At 39.0% G+C, this 18,320-nt stretch overlaps 1 protein-coding gene across 8 annotated transcripts in view; it reads right to left on the reverse strand.

Annotated features, from left to right (window-relative positions):
• Nucleotides 1-596: 596 nt before the first annotated feature.
• Nucleotides 597-18,320, reverse strand: part of ZMYND11 (zinc finger MYND-type containing 11) — a 110,882-nt gene continuing 93,158 nt past the window's right edge. For all 8 annotated transcript variants that reach the window (XM_049798107.1, XM_049798104.1, XM_049798108.1 and 5 more), the window contains 9 exons: nt 17,825-17,912; nt 16,560-16,615; nt 15,795-15,872; nt 15,133-15,251; nt 13,092-13,299; nt 11,143-11,211; nt 8,977-9,249; nt 7,711-7,896; nt 597-2,980 (listed from right to left, as the gene is read on the reverse strand). In XM_049798107.1, coding sequence (XP_049654064.1) covers nt 2,858-2,980; nt 7,711-7,896; nt 8,977-9,249; nt 11,143-11,211; nt 13,092-13,299; nt 15,133-15,251; nt 15,795-15,872; nt 16,560-16,615; nt 17,825-17,912 — 1,200 coding nt within the window. In that variant the 3' untranslated portion in view covers nt 597-2,857. The remainder of the gene's footprint in view (nt 2,981-7,710; nt 7,897-8,976; nt 9,250-11,142; nt 11,212-13,091; nt 13,300-15,132; nt 15,252-15,794; nt 15,873-16,559; nt 16,616-17,824; nt 17,913-18,320) is intronic.

The following is an 18,320-nucleotide window of genomic DNA, read 5'->3' on the forward strand; positions in this document are numbered from 1 at the left end:
TGGTGGGCAGCAGCTCCCTCGGGCACCTAGCTGGCAGCAAGTCCCGACTTCAAAAATAAGTCAGAGAGACTGCTGCTTCTCAGGGCTGCCTTTGTAAGAGCAACGCTGCCGCCCTTCAGGCTGGAGCTGGATTCATAGAGTCCTCTCAGTCCCTCCAGATAAAATTATTTTATTAATAAACTATATAACAGGCGCAGGCTCAGGGCTGGTGACTGGGTTAGGGAAGAGGCAGAGTGGGGCCAGGGGTGAGAGGAAGCACAGGGAGTGGGGGGTCTGCGAGTCCCACCCCGGCTGCCGGCAGCGCAGGGCCTGACATTAAAACCGGAGCGTGACGGATGCAACCCTCAGAGGCTGCTGGCCCTGAACGGGCTGAAAAGATGGACTTTGGGTGCCGAGAGCCATGCTAAATGCTCAAGCCCTTGGGTGGACCTGCCAGCTCAGCTCCAGCCGGGAGCGAGGCCCCTGCGAGTTCGGGCACAGCTCCCCCACCCACGGCTCCCGTCTTTCTGGGTGAGGACAAGTAAAAATAGCAGCCACATGCGTGCCCACCCAAGGGCGTGAGGACAACTGGCCAAAATCAGCGCAGACACCTTCAGTGAGGTTTTTTTAAATACATTTATTAACCAATGTTAACACATTAAATGACTCTATATATTGCTAGTCAGAGCAGCTTACAAAATGCCAGAATGCATCATAAACTGGACAGCCACAATGAATAATTACAATGTGCATAGTGGCTAAGCTCAACACTTTAATATAGCTTTATGATTTGCAGAAAAATTAATTTTAAATCATGATTCCTAAAACAATCAATTGTAATTTTACCTAAAACTTATACAAAACCAGGCCACAATCTTTTTTTTTTTGTTTTGTTTTTTTTCTTTAAAACACACAGTTTTCACGCTGTAGTAACTTGGAAATGTGCAACCGTGTCAACAGAGACAAAAAAGCCAAAGTAACACGAATCTTACTTTCATGCAGCTATCAGTTAAATATTACATATTCTGGAATGATTTTACACCAAAAATATTTCCACAATAACTTGCTTTCATAGGGGTGGATCGAAGTTTTGGAACTTGTAAAGTAATCGAACAAGATTGATTTTTAGTTGTGAAGTGTTTTACAGTCACAACACAGAGGCGACAAAAGTTAATTACACATTTATCAGGCAATAATGTAGCTGTGGTAATACAAGTTACCATCTACTTACTATTTTTTCCAATCAACTTACCACTTAATTTCTGCAACATATTGGGCATTATTTGGCAGTATCTAGTCAATTAACTTATATCACCACTGTAAGTAAAAAAGATCAGGATTTCAGTGGTAGTTCACAGAAGTCTTAGTTATATTTTCATCTTTACAATGACCCTGACAAATCCTAGAGAAAACTTTTTTAAAGGCTTTCCTCCTGATTCTTCAGCTTCCATCGTTCCATCATGTAATTGCTTTCAATAAATATCAAAGATCTAAATAAATATTTACAAATTATTCCTCTAACTTCTCAAAAAATAGCTGGATGATTAATGGGCATATGACTCAGTCTAAGACCAATCTTTGAAAGAAACTAAAACGCGGAGACACTTTAAAAGAAAAGCTATTTAAGTAAGCTTTACATCTATTTAAAAAATTGTCTCTGAACATGGATGCAATTCATATATCTATATATAAAACAAACAAAAAGAAATCATTTTTCAACTATCGATCCATTCCTATTGGTAATGCTTCTTAATCCAGACATTCCGCAAAATACAGACTTTTTACAAATCACGGCATCTTTAATACAAGAAAATTAACATGCATTATTCTTCATTCTGAGTACAGTGATGGAGCTCATTATTAGGCAATGACCCATTACTACAAACATAACGGCTTCTGTGAAACTTAAGTGCTTTTTCTCCTTTTATCATCAAGTTACAATGGACCAGGTGACACCAGATCATAGGCAGTCAAATGATGTTGGATTGGGGAGGCTGAAGGGGGGGCGCAATAAAGAAATTTGTATGCCTCATAATCCCGTGTATGAGTAAAGGTAGTTGTTTTTTTTGTTTTTTTTGGCTTTTCTTATTCTTGTTACAAGCACTCATGTTAGGACAAAGATGAAATGTGCAAACTTCAAAATTTAAATATTCATTTTTCTCTAAGATCCAGCTCAGTAAAAGATTACCCCAGTTCCCTGTGATTTTAAACTACAAGATCAAAGCTAATATTTTGTTATAAAAGTTATATATTGAAAAGAAATAATGAAAATAAAACACAGTTGGGAAATATTTAAGAAAAAATACGCAGGACTAGCACCTGCTGTGTCAACCCTGTTCCCTAAATTCAATCATGTACCCACTGGTATAACCAATAGATAATGCCTTTAAACAGTAAAATTAAGCTGAACAAAACCAGCTCAACAAGGTTAAGAAATAAATGTTACATCAAGGTAGTATGCTTTGTTTTTTCTGAAACAGTTCTATACTTCTTACATTCAGATCTAGTTTTTAAATGTTCCTTTTGTTAAACTTGCATGATTTTTCTATTTTTAGATCTGCTGTTTTTAAAGATTAAAATCTCTGTAAAACCTAAAAATGTTTTAAAATTTGCTGAAAATGCAACAAATCCTCTAGTTCAAAATTATTTAAAGTAACCTGCTCCCACAGATGTTAAATTCATTTCGCCGATAAAATTTTGGAGGAGCATTAAACAGAAGATTGAAATTACTGTGCAAAATTTCTTTTACGAAAAGTGTTTAAAGGCTGGTGCAAAATGGGAAGCAAATTCTAAACAATTTTGGCTTCTTGGAAACAAAAACCGCTGTGTCTGAGAATAGCAATCATCGGGGTGGTTTTCTAGGGGAGGAATTACTCTTTCATCTTTTTCTGCGGCAGGTACGTTTGTGTTCAGCATGCCAGTGCTCCTGCTGACACTTGATGGAGCAGTAGGAAGTGTTCCAGCAGCAGTGGTACATGGCCTCCTCTTCACAGTTGTAGCACTGGAGAGAACAAACGAGACGAGATTAGCACCCTCGCAGGATCCCTCCTTACCAACATACAAGTGTTCTCACCTGCGCATGGATGAACCAGCACATGCAGAGCAATACTTCTCTTTTATTTATGCTTGGGGCATCCAGAGGCAGGAGGGCTTTTTTCACATGTGCTAAGTAAAGCAGCAATCTTTAGCAAATCTGCACAATGCTTTCATATTTTCCAGAGTCGGGATTATTGCTTTTGAAAAAATCATCTCTCATTTAAGAAAACTCATCTCTCAGGGCAGTGGACTGACATTTTTCAGCCATACAGTGCAGGAACCATCTTTTACCCTACATTTGTGTAATGGCATGCTGATCTATGTCTTAAAAGCTATGATAAATCAACAGGCACTTCTGGCGTGAACAGGTTCTGCTCAAGCTTGAAAACTGGCGTTTCTGAGGTTTCTCTATAAGCCTGACCTGTCCAGAGGTTACTGGGGAAGATCCCTTTGGGCTAGGAAAATCTCAAAAGTCACGACAATGACATCACTGGAGAAAAGAGTAATTTGTTACCAAGTGGTTTGTTATAGCCCATTTAGGGTAGGTCTGCAAGGCGGCTACTGTCATTGGGGTTTGCTGACTGCCAGACAGCACTGCAATCTCGTGAAAAGAAAACTTTGTGCTACATCAGTGCTACTGAGAAGAGCAAGAAAGTGCCTTTTCCTTCGAGTCTTCCAGAAACCAGAGAAGGTCTCTCATACGCAGGATGGCTGCGTGGGCTCTTGCCCCTTGTCATGCCTGCCGGGATGGCACAAAACTGAAAGAAAGAGACGGTGCATAGCCCATGATTTCTGCAGAAATACTTGGTTCTGGGGAGTGCTGCAGCAAAGAGGATTTCTACCCTGGAACACACAGAATGCCCCCAGTTTCCTGGAAGCTGGAAGAGCTACCTGGAGAATAACCCCGAGGCCTCTAAGGATCTAAAAAAAGGGAATCAACATGCTGGTCAACACTAGAGGTGGTCAACAAGGAGGTACAGCACCCAGACGGGCAATGTGCCCTGTCTCCAGGTGGTTTTATACCCCTTAAGAGAGTGTTGTGAAAGCATTAACTATCATTCTGACAAGATCTTGTAAAGTAGGGTGGCATTGCTGCTAAAGGAACCACTTATACTCAGCGGCCTTGAGAGCCAGCTTCTGAAGATCTCAGATTTGTCTTTCTGAATTTGGTCTGCTGAAAATCTGAGAGTATTTTATGAATCCAATCTGAAATGCTTATTGCATGACAGAGAACAGAGGGAGGGATATCGCACAGTCTGTGCAGGCTGCTATCAAACCACAGAATAACACACAATTTACTTTTTATGCCCTGTCTAGCTACAGCATTATTAATAAAACAGAGAATTACAAAGAAAACAAACCCAACTGCCTTAATACAAAACAAAACCACAACAACCCTCCACACTACTAAAAGACAGTTCCAAGAAAGCTGGCATTTACATTGGCTAAACCGATAACCATTTATTTACATCAGCAATAAAGGGACTGCCCTAGCTGCACGAGAAGGGAACCTCTCCATTTTCCTTTTACAACTTAGCTCCAGGGAAGTTTATCTGTAGAAATGTCTGCAAACAAGTGTCCTCTCGAGAGCTGTTTTCCTGGTTTTTCATGTTGCTGGCTGCCCACAAGCCTGTGGGAAGCATTACGATCATCCACTGGAAAGATGCAGGGAACAGCTGTGTCTCTCCATTATGTACAGCATGGGCCTCAGCCCAGATACCAGCTTCACATCTGCTTCCTTGGAGAGATCAAAAAAAGCTAAGACAGGAGAGGACAACTGATCTGTGGGTCCTGCACTTCCCTTTACATATGCTGGCCATAAGAGTGGGATGTAAATCTCCACTTACAAAAGGACAATAGTGTCATCTAAGCTGGTACCAGCACATGTGGCAGAGAAGGCAAAATGCCAGCTAGCCTCAAGCCTCCTCTTTTCTTTGCATTTTCCTCTTTCTAAATGTTATCAGTCACTTGGGTTTTTGTTTCAGACAGTACACATCATGGACAATGTTCATTCACTTAAAAACAACCTGCTGCAAGTTAGAATAAATATACATGTAAATATAATTGAAAGAGAAGTTAAAAATTATCTATAAAATGAACTATGCACCAACTTACATGAGGCTTATATGCAAATAAAAGAATTGGGAGGAATTAAAAAAGAAACATTGTCAAGACTGGCACTCTAGCCTGTATTCTGGAGGCCATCAAACTGCATGATTTCATGATCATTATCCCTGCCTTTACGTTTCTTCCTTTCATTTGCTATTTACTTGAGATATCTGTATTAAATCCAAATTTTTTGGAGGTATAAAAATGAAATTGTATTAAGCCAAGTTACAGCAACAGAAAGTATTGTTCTTTAACTATGTGTTAGGTTCCTGAGGGCCGGGAGCACATCTTCTCACATGCCTGTACACCATCAGCAAAGCGATCCCTTCATCCTGACTGGATTGGGGGGGGGGGCAGAATGAGAAAAAGATATATATAGCGTGAATAATAGCAGCTGTATTCCCAAGCCTAGGCATCTGCATTACGCAAAACCATAGGTCTCTGCTTCTAATTAAAAAGCAAAGCCACCAAAACTCATTTAGTATGTGTGTTAATTACATGAGATTTTGGTAAGGAGGTATCATTATAATAGCATACAAGAGCAGTACTACACACCAGGGACTGTCATTAGTACCATGGAAGGAAAAATCACTGGGGAGTTGTGTAATTGGACCAACTCCAGCCGCCTGAGGCTGTGTGTTGGCAGGCAGATCCATCAGTTTGAATGCAAAGGTGTTTATCCTTACCCTCCCTCTCCTACCACATGCAAACCAGCTGCCTGTATGATGCCTTCATTTAAGGTGGTGATTGAGAGATAGTTCTGGGACCACAGAAATAGGCAAGACTGTCAAATACTCTTTATATCTTTAATTGTCTTGCTCAGAAAGAGGCTTTATACACATGATCGTGAGATGCAGTGATGTGGTACCAGGGCACTCTCTGATTAGCCTAAAGGATATCGTAAAGGCACATTCGAGCGGATGAAAGCAAGTCTCAGGAGTCTCTTTTTATAAATACTGCCTTCAAAACCACCAAAAAGTAGCTATAGCTAAGTTGTCCAGAGTCACAAGCAAGTTACTGTGATTGAGTTACTGCGTATCAGCTGAATGGTGGCAACTGTTCACATGTGCACTCGTTAACTTTTGACAGAAGAGAGCTAATTTGATGTAGTTCTACAGTGGGCAAAGGCAATTCAATTTCCCTCTCAAGTGCTACAGGCAAAAATGTGCATGCAGACACCCGCAGCTGGTGACTCATTAAACACAGTAACTTGATCAAGTCAGAGACCTAAATAAGTTCTCTGGTCTGCAGAGACAGGTAGACTGGGAGGAATTTTTTAAATGACAGAGACCTAAGCACTGCAGCACTGTAACACCCACAGTAAAATCTCTACTAGGAACAGAAATCAAGACTCTACAGGAGTTCTGGCATTGGAAGCAATTCTGCTCTTTACAAAAAAACAAACTCATAACTGTGATAGTCAGCAACTGATTGTCTCGCCTTAGTATTTCAGCCTTCTAAAGAGCAGAATTTTCTCTGCAGGGACCATCGTTTCATCTGTAAGAACAAGGACTAATGAGGCTGAACATAAACAAACAGCCCTTCGAAGCAGAAGACAAACGCGAGCTGCGGGACAGAGCCAGGGCTGGCTGTCCCTGGGCAGCAGCGGCAGTGGGACCGCAGCTGGCCATCGCTCAGATCATCGTGCCATCTTGTGGCAAGGCACCCGCATGCTTCTCAGCTGCATCTGGCAAAATCAAAGCTCGGAAGGAGGCGAGCAGAAAATCTTGTACCCGCCTTCCTGTATGTTACAGATAGCTAATACAGTGCAGTGTGATTTCCTGAATGATGGTTTTCATTTCCTTGTTCTATGAAAATTAGCAAAGAAATAAGAAATTTTGTATGTGTGCCAGGCTTACCATTCCTCAGCATAACAGTTTCCACCCTTACTCTGTTATAGGCTAGCAGCACAGTATTATAGTACTTGCAATGTTTGAGTAGATGCTGTACAACCATGTGGGAGAACACACTTTTGGCTTGAAAAGAAAACGTGAGACACAAAACCAAAAAACAGGAAAAGTTTGCAGCATGTAAGAGAATGGTGAGATGCCTGGTTTTACTTTTCTAAAGGGCATACAAATTTTTTTTGTAGATTTGGGCTTAAGGACTGAAAAAGGGAAAGAAATGTATTTCAGAAAGTCATGTCTTAAATACAAAAGAACATAAAAGAGCTGCAGAAAAAGCTGGGAGAGGAAGGCCAAAAGGATATCACTACATGCAGCCAGATACTGTACCCTCTGGAGTCTTGAGATCAAAGGAGTGTGAACATAATGCAAAACATGTCTTCAATGGAGTAAAACTTCATTTAGAAAAAAATATTTTGATACTAACATCTGATTGGATTCAAGAAGATGGTGCTGTTAACACTACATAATTAAGATGGAAAGTAATCAGAACTTCAAGTTGAAATTTGGAGGTTAAGAAAATCTGAAAGCAGAAATATAAAAGAAAAAACTTTAAAGCTGAAAGACCAGTGAAAAAAACGGTGCAGTTAAAACTAAGGAAGAAATCACCTTCAATTGGCCTGCAGTATGCATTATACATTTCCACTTACTCTCTTGTAATATATTTTTGAGACTTACTTACCCACTGCTTCTTCTTGGTCTGGGAAATCAGTTGCTTGTGCTGGCCTGCTAGCTTCTTAATTTCTTCTAAAAATTCTTCTTTGCACTTCTCCTTTACCTGCTTACATTTTCTGTCCATCTCTCCTTGTGCGTTGGCCACAGCTTTATTTACAGCCTGCCTTTTCTCTTCTTCCATCTCTGTACGCAGCTGCCATAAGAAAGTCAGCAAAACAAGTCAATGGACAGCTATTGGAATTAAAGTATCTTCTTTAAACCTCTACTCTTTAAACCTCTATTACTGATGTGGGTGGAGGTCACATAATTAGAGATTTCTCCTAATTAGAAAACAAAAAGTTCTCTCCTTTAGAGTTATAACAAAACTTCCATCCTATAAGAAATGTTCAAAATAAAAATGCCACCATATTTCTATTCAGCTAGGCACCTACAAAACCAGCTAAATAGGTTCCCTGCATATTTTGTCAACGATCAGCTTACAAATTTATGAATTTATCTTAGACAAAGATTTTGACTTTTCCAGATGTACAACTGCATATAAATCTACAGCAAGGGCACAATGGAAAATACAAAATAGAACATTCCTGAGTTCTGTAAGAGGTACTTTTTAGTATTCATTGTCATTGGGATTCCTTTGCCCTTGCTCAGTTATCTAAAAGTTTGGTGTCTTAATCCTACAGGATTAACACTTAAATTCCCTAGGTTCATTCCATAGTCCTTCATCCAGAAGGAAATTCATCTTGTCTTAAGACAGGTACTTAAGAGAGGTCAGACAAGTCATCCTCTAAATTGTCTTGCTCTCTCCAGCCAAAGACGAGCAGCTCAGGCTTAGATATTGAATTTTAAACAGGTTATTATTAGATAAGAAAATTCAAACAAATTTAATGTTTAGGTCAAAAGATTGACAAAAGAAGAATTATTTATGAATAGCATTTAAACAATGCCATTGTTTACAACCACACTTGACAATGGAGACAAAGGCTTTGGAAACGGATACTCATGAATAAAAAATTAGTTTCATTTTTGGATCACAAACTGATTTAACTGGACAAGAAACAAAAAAAGCATAAGTTTTCTGTTAGTTAAACTAAGGTCTGTTGGTATAGAAATGGTCTAAAAACCAGTAATGAAGACTACTTTTATGTGGTCTCTTTGGAAAACATTTTTATTCATTTTCTTAAGGATGGATGTTACAAAAATAGAAAAGAATGTGAAAAAAATCCACACTCCTCCTCTCCTCAAACCAGAGCATAGGGGGTGTTTGACAAGTTACCTTTTCCACTGCCTCTCGCACAACTCTCTCAGTTTCTCTTTTGTGATCAGCTTTCATCCTGTCCTTGAAATCATTAAAGATTTTGGTGTATTTGTCATGGCACATGTTCTGACACACTCCATCATTACTGGTCTGGGTGCTCCGATGCAGCATTTTTGGAGAAGAGGCACTTAACTTCTTGGTCTGAGTTGAGACTGAAACTTTTTCAATGGGCTGAGGCATTGTGGGAATTTCCTGGCTTGAACTTACTGCTTCAGTTTCAGGTTCTGGCTCCTACAGAGAAAGAACAAACTTGTAAATCCAGATATCAAAATAGAACAAGTTAACTTTCTGTTCCCCCTGGAGAAAAAGTGTTACCTGACTAATGCTAGCACAAGTTATGTTAAGGGTGTCTGTTGAAGACCTTTAGTGCTAATGGGATGTGGGATCCCTGAGGAAAACCACCCTGACACTGGGTAGGCTCTTTGGTCAGGCTTTTCTGACTTCAGCTAGGAGCCTGCCAGAAAGAAGCACATCAGTATTCTCACCAGCCTTGCTTCCCAAAAAGTACGACGAACTTGAGAGGCTATTCTGAATCCCTGCAGATCCCTTGGGCTTACTCAAGGGTTGCTATAGATTTTTCCCCCTGCCATTCTCCCTGAAGAGACTGTAGCTGTGTGGCCAAGGTGCGTGAATTGTTTTGGCAAACTCTGGGCTTACGCTGGCCCAACAGGCTCCACTGGAGTCTGTAATAGTCCACCGATTTCATAGAACTGCTGCAAAGATTGATTAGCACTTCAAAGTTGCTTTGAAGATGAAAGGCTAACGAGCATCTAAGTCTTGCTTCCAATAATATAGAACTAGACTTGGATGACCACAGAAGCTTTCTGTAATTACACAATTATCAAGAAAGAAATCATAGTTACTGTAGTGTACTGTACTGAATTTAGCTGCCTATGTTATTACACTGTAACACAAATTGCTCCTGCTCTTTAGAACGGATAGAAGTAATACCCCTGCAAACTTAGTGATATTTGAAGTGTCTGAAGATACAGATGAACATTATTTGTTCTGTTTTTTTAACTTAGATTTTTTAAAGCTCATTTAACAGTGTACAGACAAAGCACACAGTCCTTCTAACACCAGACTTGCTCAGGACTGGACTTTGTGCCTGTCTGTGTGATGGGGCACTGCTCACACCAATCACAGGCTGACTGTGCATTCCCTTTTGCAACCAATTACTCTCCAATAGGTCACTGTGATTGACTTCTGGATCACTGATCAAATATGAGCAGAGCTAAGAAGGCAAATGTTAAGACATAAGTACATGAAGCAAATTACAGCATTTGCTTGACAGAAAACATAATAAAAAAGATGACACATCCTAAACTGTAGTATCCCTATCTTGCACTCAAATATAGCTTGTGCCTCAGGGAGCACAAACCGTGTGTCACCGCCTCCATCGACGAAGGTGCCTCCTGTGGTATCAGATACAATGGGGAGGCAGATGCCCAGATATTAGGAGTGGCAATGTCTTTATTTCAGGCACCAGGGCCATCCCACATAACACTGGTGCTAAAATACCCGAACCTTCTTCTGTAATGCAGTCTTGAGTCCTCTTTTGAGAACTGTGCATATGGGCAACTTTTTCTAAGTGTTCAACATGCAGCTGAAACAAGGCCAGGAAAAAGTACTCAAAAGTTAGGAAATACGAGATTTATGGCTGTTTCAGTAACTGCCCCCTTGTGTACAAGCATAATAATACAGTCCCTTGGTTACATGATCATTCAGGGGGCAAGTTGGATAAACAGGGAAGGAACTTGCACAGACAAAGGGCGATATGATATTTTATAAACTTAATATTCTTGATCATGCAAAATACTTTCTAATTCCTGCTGTTTATAGACTTACTAACTAGCCTGAATTTGTCATTAAAAAAAAAAAATGTTGTAAGCTGACTGTTGATTTATTCATGATATAGAATATTACCATGATGACACTAGTGGCTTACATGTGGGAGGTACAATTGTGTTTGTTAGCAAGGAGGACCGAGCTATAGGGCTGGAACTTTCAAGATTAAGACTGTAAAATCAGTAAAAGGTGATAGAAATTGAAGGAGTGTCTATTAAAATTTCAGACTTATTGTACTTTGCTATCTCTACAAACATGGTAATCGACTTTACTTACTTCTTTTTTGAGTTCCATGCTCTGGTTACGTCGTCCTTTCTTTGCTCTTGGTTCCTGAGTAACCTTCAGCTGTGAACATTGAGAAAAGCATATTGAATCATTCCAAAAAACAGTTCATACAAGTAGCGTTCATTGTCACATGACTGATGTACCTTTTATTTGTGATTATTTGCAATTATTTAATTTAGCAAATAGAAAGTGGAATACTGTTCTTAAATAAGAAGTGCAGACAATAAACTTGCCACATTATCACTGATGACTATGATTGCATGAAGGAAAAAAATTCATGAACAAGTTCTAACATTCAATATGTATTTGCTAAAATACCCTTAATCATACTTTTCTTCATTTCACACACAAGTTCAAACACTTGTTTTCTGGAATATCCTGATATCAGTGATCAGTAGTTAGGCAGCAGATTTTGTTGGAAGCCAGAAAACAGCAACAAATATAAAGAGAATGAATATATGTAAAGATGGTAAGATTATCCAGACTTGCTATAATTGATTATAACTGTATGCCTGGAGGGGTACGAAACTTCATGCTTTAGAATAAAAGCCAATCTTCACCCACAGAAACAGTGGTGAGATCTAAGTGGATGGTATATTATCTTACAATGGCTTACAGAAAAGTTCTTACTCCTGTCTTTGAAGCATCCAGTACCAGGTAGTATTAGTGACAGGATACTGCAGATTACTACAGAGCACTGAGTTTGATGGCTACTCTTATGTTCTTGTAACTGGGAAACCAGTGAAACAGGTATAAGCATTGACCAAGTGAAGGATGAACAGTTGGGGTGGAACAGAAAATATGCAAATAGCCACTTCAAACACTGTGATCGACACTTCTCAAAAACTGGGAAAATGCCACTGTTATCTTTCATAAATATATTTATGACTGTTTTCCTGTTTCATCATACATTGTTGTATGACTGCATACACGGCATTAAATAAAGGGGCTACGAAGGGTTAGCTAAGCAAACTAGTCTAAAAAAGATTAAAACCACTTTGATAAGTAGCATCCCCTTCAAGCAACATTCAGTTTTATAAGCTTTAAGTTTTTAGCTACAAATTGGATGATAGACCTGTTTGACAAAAGAGCAAAAGAAGAGGGTCAAAACATGCTGATTTTTTAAAATACAGACTTAAGAGAGAGGACAGTGGTTTTAAATGAGGAAAGAAAATGTTGCCAGGGCAAAGGCTGCCAAAAATACAGAGAAGCATCCTGCAAGCTATGAAAATCTTACTGCCAAGTCAGTAATAGTGAATATATAACACCCTTTTGGACAATGAATGACTAGCCACGTTCAGCTGTGATAAGGGAATTTCCATATGGCAATGCAAAGTTTTGTATCTTGGCCCTTTGAGCTTTTCACCATTGTTAAAGCAATATAATTTTTCTTGTTTTGCAGTTATTTTTAATGACTTTAATCTGTTGCTGGTCACATGGTCCTCAAGTGCAGCGTTTGCACCTAACTTTAATTGGACTTGCTGACAATGTCATTGCTGGTGTTACTCAGGGATCTGTAACGCAGAATACAGTCCAAAGTGAACATACTCCAGCTGTGAAAAGGCTGAACAGCTACAGGGCTGTCCCTTGGTGGGAGTCCAAGAAGGCAGGTGTGCAGTCTATCTGATATCCATGACATTTAACTTGAACATTCCTATTTAACTTTAGAAATCTTGGTCTGTCTCATCAAGGTGCTGTAGGTGAAAAACATTTTGAAACTTCCCAGAGGTCATCCAAGAAACTGAGGAAAGAGGAAAACTCTACATTCTTGCTATTATGGAGCTACAAAACATAGGGAAAATAGGCCTTGGAACCCTCTTGTTGTCACCACAAAACTGCAGACAGAACACAAGGCTAATTTAATAGTAGATTAATCAAAAATGTCATCTTTGTACCCTTTAATAAATTGCCCTTATTGCTAACATTGTGGCAGCACTCACTTGCTCATTGCTGGTCGAAGAAATACTCGACTCTGCCTCCTCTTCCCCTTTATCCTCATTCTTTGATTTCCAGAATCTTCCCTCACGAAGAAAACGCTGGTGCAGTTCCAGCTCATCACAGGCCTTCTTCCACCCCATACTGCGTTTCACGTGCAGCCGATGGATGTTAACTGTGATATCTTGAATGTTTTCAGAGGGGATCCAGGCCCTTTTGAATACACAGTACAGACAGGTTCAGAAACATGAAATACAGGTGAAGGATCTTGACCTGAGAAACTGACTTCAGAAGCAGTCTTTCACAGTGGCCAATCACTGACAATTCCTTTTTACTCAGAATTTTTGTATATTCAACACATTTGAAAAAAACCAGACTGCATACCATTAGACATTTGTGTTATTATAAGCACTTGTTAGCTGTGGGTGCTATGGCTGAAAGTCTCTTTCATTTTTGGTGAGCCACAAACCTGCCCCAGCACCAACAGCAGTCACATCTCCTGTCTGCTCTCTTGCTAAATGCCCTGCATCAGACACAGAAACATCTTTACTGAAGGTTCGTATGCTAATCTAATTTAGCCCTTGACCTCTTTGCTAAAACTGTCAAGGAATGTACCAAATTATCACCTCAAATAGAGACATTTTGTAGTTTGGGCCCCTGTCTATCAGGACTGAACTCATGTGGGGACTGTCATGCTCTTTGGGACTGAATTCATGCTTTTGGTTCCAAAGGTACTTTGTCCTCTTAAATATTTTCAGAGGTCCTCATACAGTTAGATGGGCAGCTCTTGATATTTTGAAAGGTTATAGCAAGCAACACTGGATATTAAAGAAAAAGAGTCACTGCCATGCACATCTACATAACAGAGTAAATACTGTAACAAATTCAATATCTGCAGACAGATTCTCAATTCCTGCAACATAAATTTTATTTCAGTGAAGTCAAAGAAACAATGCTAATTTACACCAACCAGGAGTTTGGCCTTTTGTCCAAGTCCAGCACAGTAACTAAGCAATGGCACTCTAGTAAAATGTATTTTGCCTTTTCTATCAGCACATGTTTAAGTAGTTACAAGCACCTCATCCCACAAGTGTCATGTTACTTTATTGAATAGTTTGAAGTTGTGTGAACTTAATGCCAAAACTACTAATGAGATAAGCTGTATTTGCAAACAGATTCAACATAAATCATTCTGTGATTGAGACACAAATAAAGATATTTTACCCACTTTATGCCTATTACATTATGTACTGTGCAAGTTACACTAAAAGCAATTTAAATAAACAGCCTCATAAAACACTGTTACTGAATTGCCTAGGCCCTTTTGGGATGCACCAAAAAATACCACCTTCCCAACAACAATGAATTACTTTGCAAATGTCTCTTCTCCTCACATTATAGGCATATAAACCAAAGAGCAAAAAAAATCAGTACATCCACTGTAGTAACGCTACTATAACCCTCCCCAAATGCTGCACAAAAAACTGGAGATAGAAGTAAAAACTGATCTCTAAGAGTGAAGTTTCCAATGTAAAGAGTTATTCTCTGAAATTGCAAACTGGCTCACAGCAGGAGCTCTGTCAATGTTCTAGCAGTGAGACAGAAACATTTGTGATGTATATTATGTTACTAAAACACAAAATTGCAATGTGCCTGCTCAGAAGAGAAAACTGCACAAAGTCAACACTGCTGGTAGTAAGAGTACATTTCTGTCCAATTTTCACCTTGGCCTGGATTAGCAGGCTGCTACTGATTTGAAGAAACAGTTGAAGTTCACTTGCTTTCTTTAATTAAAATAGCATTAAGTAACATCCCTATGGCAACTGTGGAAAGGGAATCTCTGAGCCAGTTGGAAACTTCGTGTGTATTAGACTGAGCTTTAAATTTTCTGAAACAATTATGGCAAAGTACTCAGTCTTTCTAATGTTGGCAACTAGCTGAGCCAGGATTTACAAAATGATAGATGAGATAAATTCTTTTAAGTATTGTTTGTAAAAAGCAGCACATGGAATTAATAAATTACAGCACATGGAATTAATAAATTACCTTTGGTGGTGATGGCCAAAAAAGCGAACATCAACTTGATTGTCCTCTTTCTGCATGACTTTGGCTGGCCAAAACCCAAAGCCTTTCATTTTGGCCCAAACCAACTCATGATTAGGTATCTGGAAAAAATGTTGTATTTATTATTGGTTATGAAGTATTATATTGATATCTCCCCCAAATATTTTGCTGTAATACTATGCTAGTATCTTCAGAATACGGTTGCTGTTTATGTCTAGTGCTATTTTCATTTTTCTCTTCTTACAATACATATTTCCCTGTTAGATGTATCACTTGTATCAAAGTAAAAAAATACAAAGTCTGAAAAGGGTGTAACTGTCTATTGAAAACAGGGATCTTAAGCAGCCCCAAAATTAAACCTGTTTTTATAGCTTCATCCAGGAGCAAAATTTTATTTCTGTAAGCTTCTTATTTTCTTATGAGACTGTTGTAACTGGCTGATAACCAAGTTTTATAACCTGTATTGTTACAGCTTTGAACTTCAATCAACATTTCACTCATGTCAAATATCTAGGCTTACAGTGTCTTAACCATGCTTTTGAAACAAGCCTACTGAAATGGAATATTCAATGCATTAATGACACCAAAACTGCAGGCTTTTATACAGAAAAGCAAACAAATAAAAATCTGTGTCAGCAACATACACAAGGATAGCAGAACCAATTGTCAGGTCGCGCATTTGACAAATAGAAACAGTTCTTGCAAAGCTGCAGTTCATCCAGCTGAAAAACAAAACAAAGTAAATAAGCCCAAAAAATCCTAGTTATGTGACTTCAGTAGTATCCCTTGCTCTTAAGTAGTAAAATTTTTCAGCCTGGCTTGCTAGTTTGGTGGAGTTACTTCTGTCTGTGCAAACTAGAGGTGTGAAACTGAGGTGAGCTGAGAGTGGATGGCAGACAAGCTGCAGAAACATTACTCATGTTTTAGAAAAACAAGGCAGAGGGAGGAGACTAATTCAACTCTTACTGATAGTTATTTAAATTCATCCATTATTTTAAGTACATTCTGAAAGAAGTAATTCAACTGCACAAATGGAGAAAGCAGGACAGCTGCCCTAGCTTTATTTTTTGGTCTCCTCTGAATGTTGAGAAATGTTTCAATGCCAGTTACAGAACTTGGTAGGAATCTCACCTCAGGATCGATTTATATTAGCAAGTACAATTATTTCTAGTCCAATTACTAGATTATTTTCAAAACTAAAATTTGAATATCGGTATTTTCCAAATGACAGTCTAGTTGCAAAAAAAAAACCCCAAAAAGGAATTCTGAATCAGCTGTTAGAAAGTTAGGGGAAATTTATAACAAACTTCACATGCTCTTTATTTTTGTAATATGAAAAATAATTTTCTTAGATTCTGAAATGAAAATCAAATATCTTGCCTACATCTTGGTTACTTGGTACTACTTACTTCATGACATGTGTCTTTGTAAAGCATCCTTGCTATATCAGCTTGTTCACTGTCCGCTATAAATTAAAAATAAATGGTATGAACAACCACAGTATGATCACAGTGCTCACAAAGATTTGCATCTGTCATTGCTATGACTTTCATGCTGTAATTGTGTTGCTTGAGAATACAAAACATAATTTAGTCACTTGGATAACCCCTCCATTTAAAATTTTCTAACAATCAGTTCTGTGTTTGTTTTCTCTTTCATATTTATATGCAAAAATACCATTGGGAGCTTTTAAACTGAACAATACAAGTACACATCTGAGGAGGAGCAGCAGGGAGACAGGATTGCTCTTAATATGGATCCAGTTTCCTTCCCTGCTAGTGTCTTAATGACACACTGCAATCCTCCTAAAACATGACGCTCTGCTATCACCACTCAACAGGAACACAGGTACAATCACATAAGTATTTCTGCTCAGAGTAGTTCTTCACAGACTATTTATCACTATGTGTTTCCCTTTACACCTGTGTATTTCTCTATTAGCACACTCACATCTCTCCCTACCAACGACACTGTGGATCTTCTGATGCTGCAAATAGACTGGTCCCACCCTCCTTCCAGTTTCCCTGATGTGGGCCATGTCTGCAGGGGAGAACCACATCCTTCCTGAAATGATTGCGCTGGAGAACCTTGTTACAGGACCTGGCTATATCTTCTGGACACAGTGGTGGCGGTTTTCCTCTTCCAATCAGACTGTCCCACCATATCAAACAGTCACTTATTACCTTCCCAGTGGCTGGCAGCTTCTCTGTACCTCCACACACTGCACCAGCAGGACACTTCTAGTGTGGATGTACCTACATTTGCTGTTGCAATATGGCAGATATTGCCCAGGAATGAAAAATACGTCTATAGTACATGTTTCTGCTGACACAGCACATCAGAGATCAGATGCCTTTCCACACTAGAACGACATATCTCTACTGGCAGAAATCTGCAGTATAAACTGACTTATGACTTAGGCTGCAGAAACAGGATGGCAAAGGTGCAAATTCCCACTAACAGGCCTAGCCAAAGAGGATGACAATAGTTGTGTAGTAGGTGGGCCAGAAAAGACCCTGCCAAGTCCTCTTGCAGCTTACTTTGATTTTTAGGAGCTCTCAGATGATCTCATCCACACTTGAGATTATCTATTACCAAATTCAATCCTGACCTTGTGAGTTTCCTACAGATAAAGATAAATCAAATAAAGCAAGCAGTAAATGTAGTACTTTACCTCCATAGAAAATCACTGTGTTGTGTAGAAGCAGCTGAGCATCTGCTTTGAACTCCTCATAACTCCTGTACTTTCCTTCATTTACTTTCTACATGAAAGAAAACATAGGACTGTGAAAAACCTGTTAAAGTGCTGTTACCTGTTTTATGCAGAGAAGCTTTCACAGAAATCTGCATTATGTAACACAGATCAGACACCATCTTTCCTGCATACAGAAGGAATACTTACAACTCTTTGACATGGTTTGTTAGTACCTGAACATTGGCTGCATTGGTCCCTTTATACAATGACCGGAAGTAAAACAGGTGCTTTAATACTTGACTAAGTTAAAAAATTTTTTTTCTTCATTATAACATGGTAAATCTGGAGTAGCTTCCTCATAAGGTGTGGCCCAGAACACTTGGTCAAATTAAAATATATTCCCTGAAGTGATGAATTTTTATCTTAAAATATGAGATCGTTTCAAATCAATGTTGACTGCCCTTATACTTCCTGG

This window comes from Accipiter gentilis, chromosome 4, assembly GCF_929443795.1.
Source record: "Accipiter gentilis chromosome 4, bAccGen1.1, whole genome shotgun sequence".
NCBI classification, from domain to species: domain Eukaryota; kingdom Metazoa; phylum Chordata; class Aves; order Accipitriformes; family Accipitridae; genus Astur; species Astur gentilis.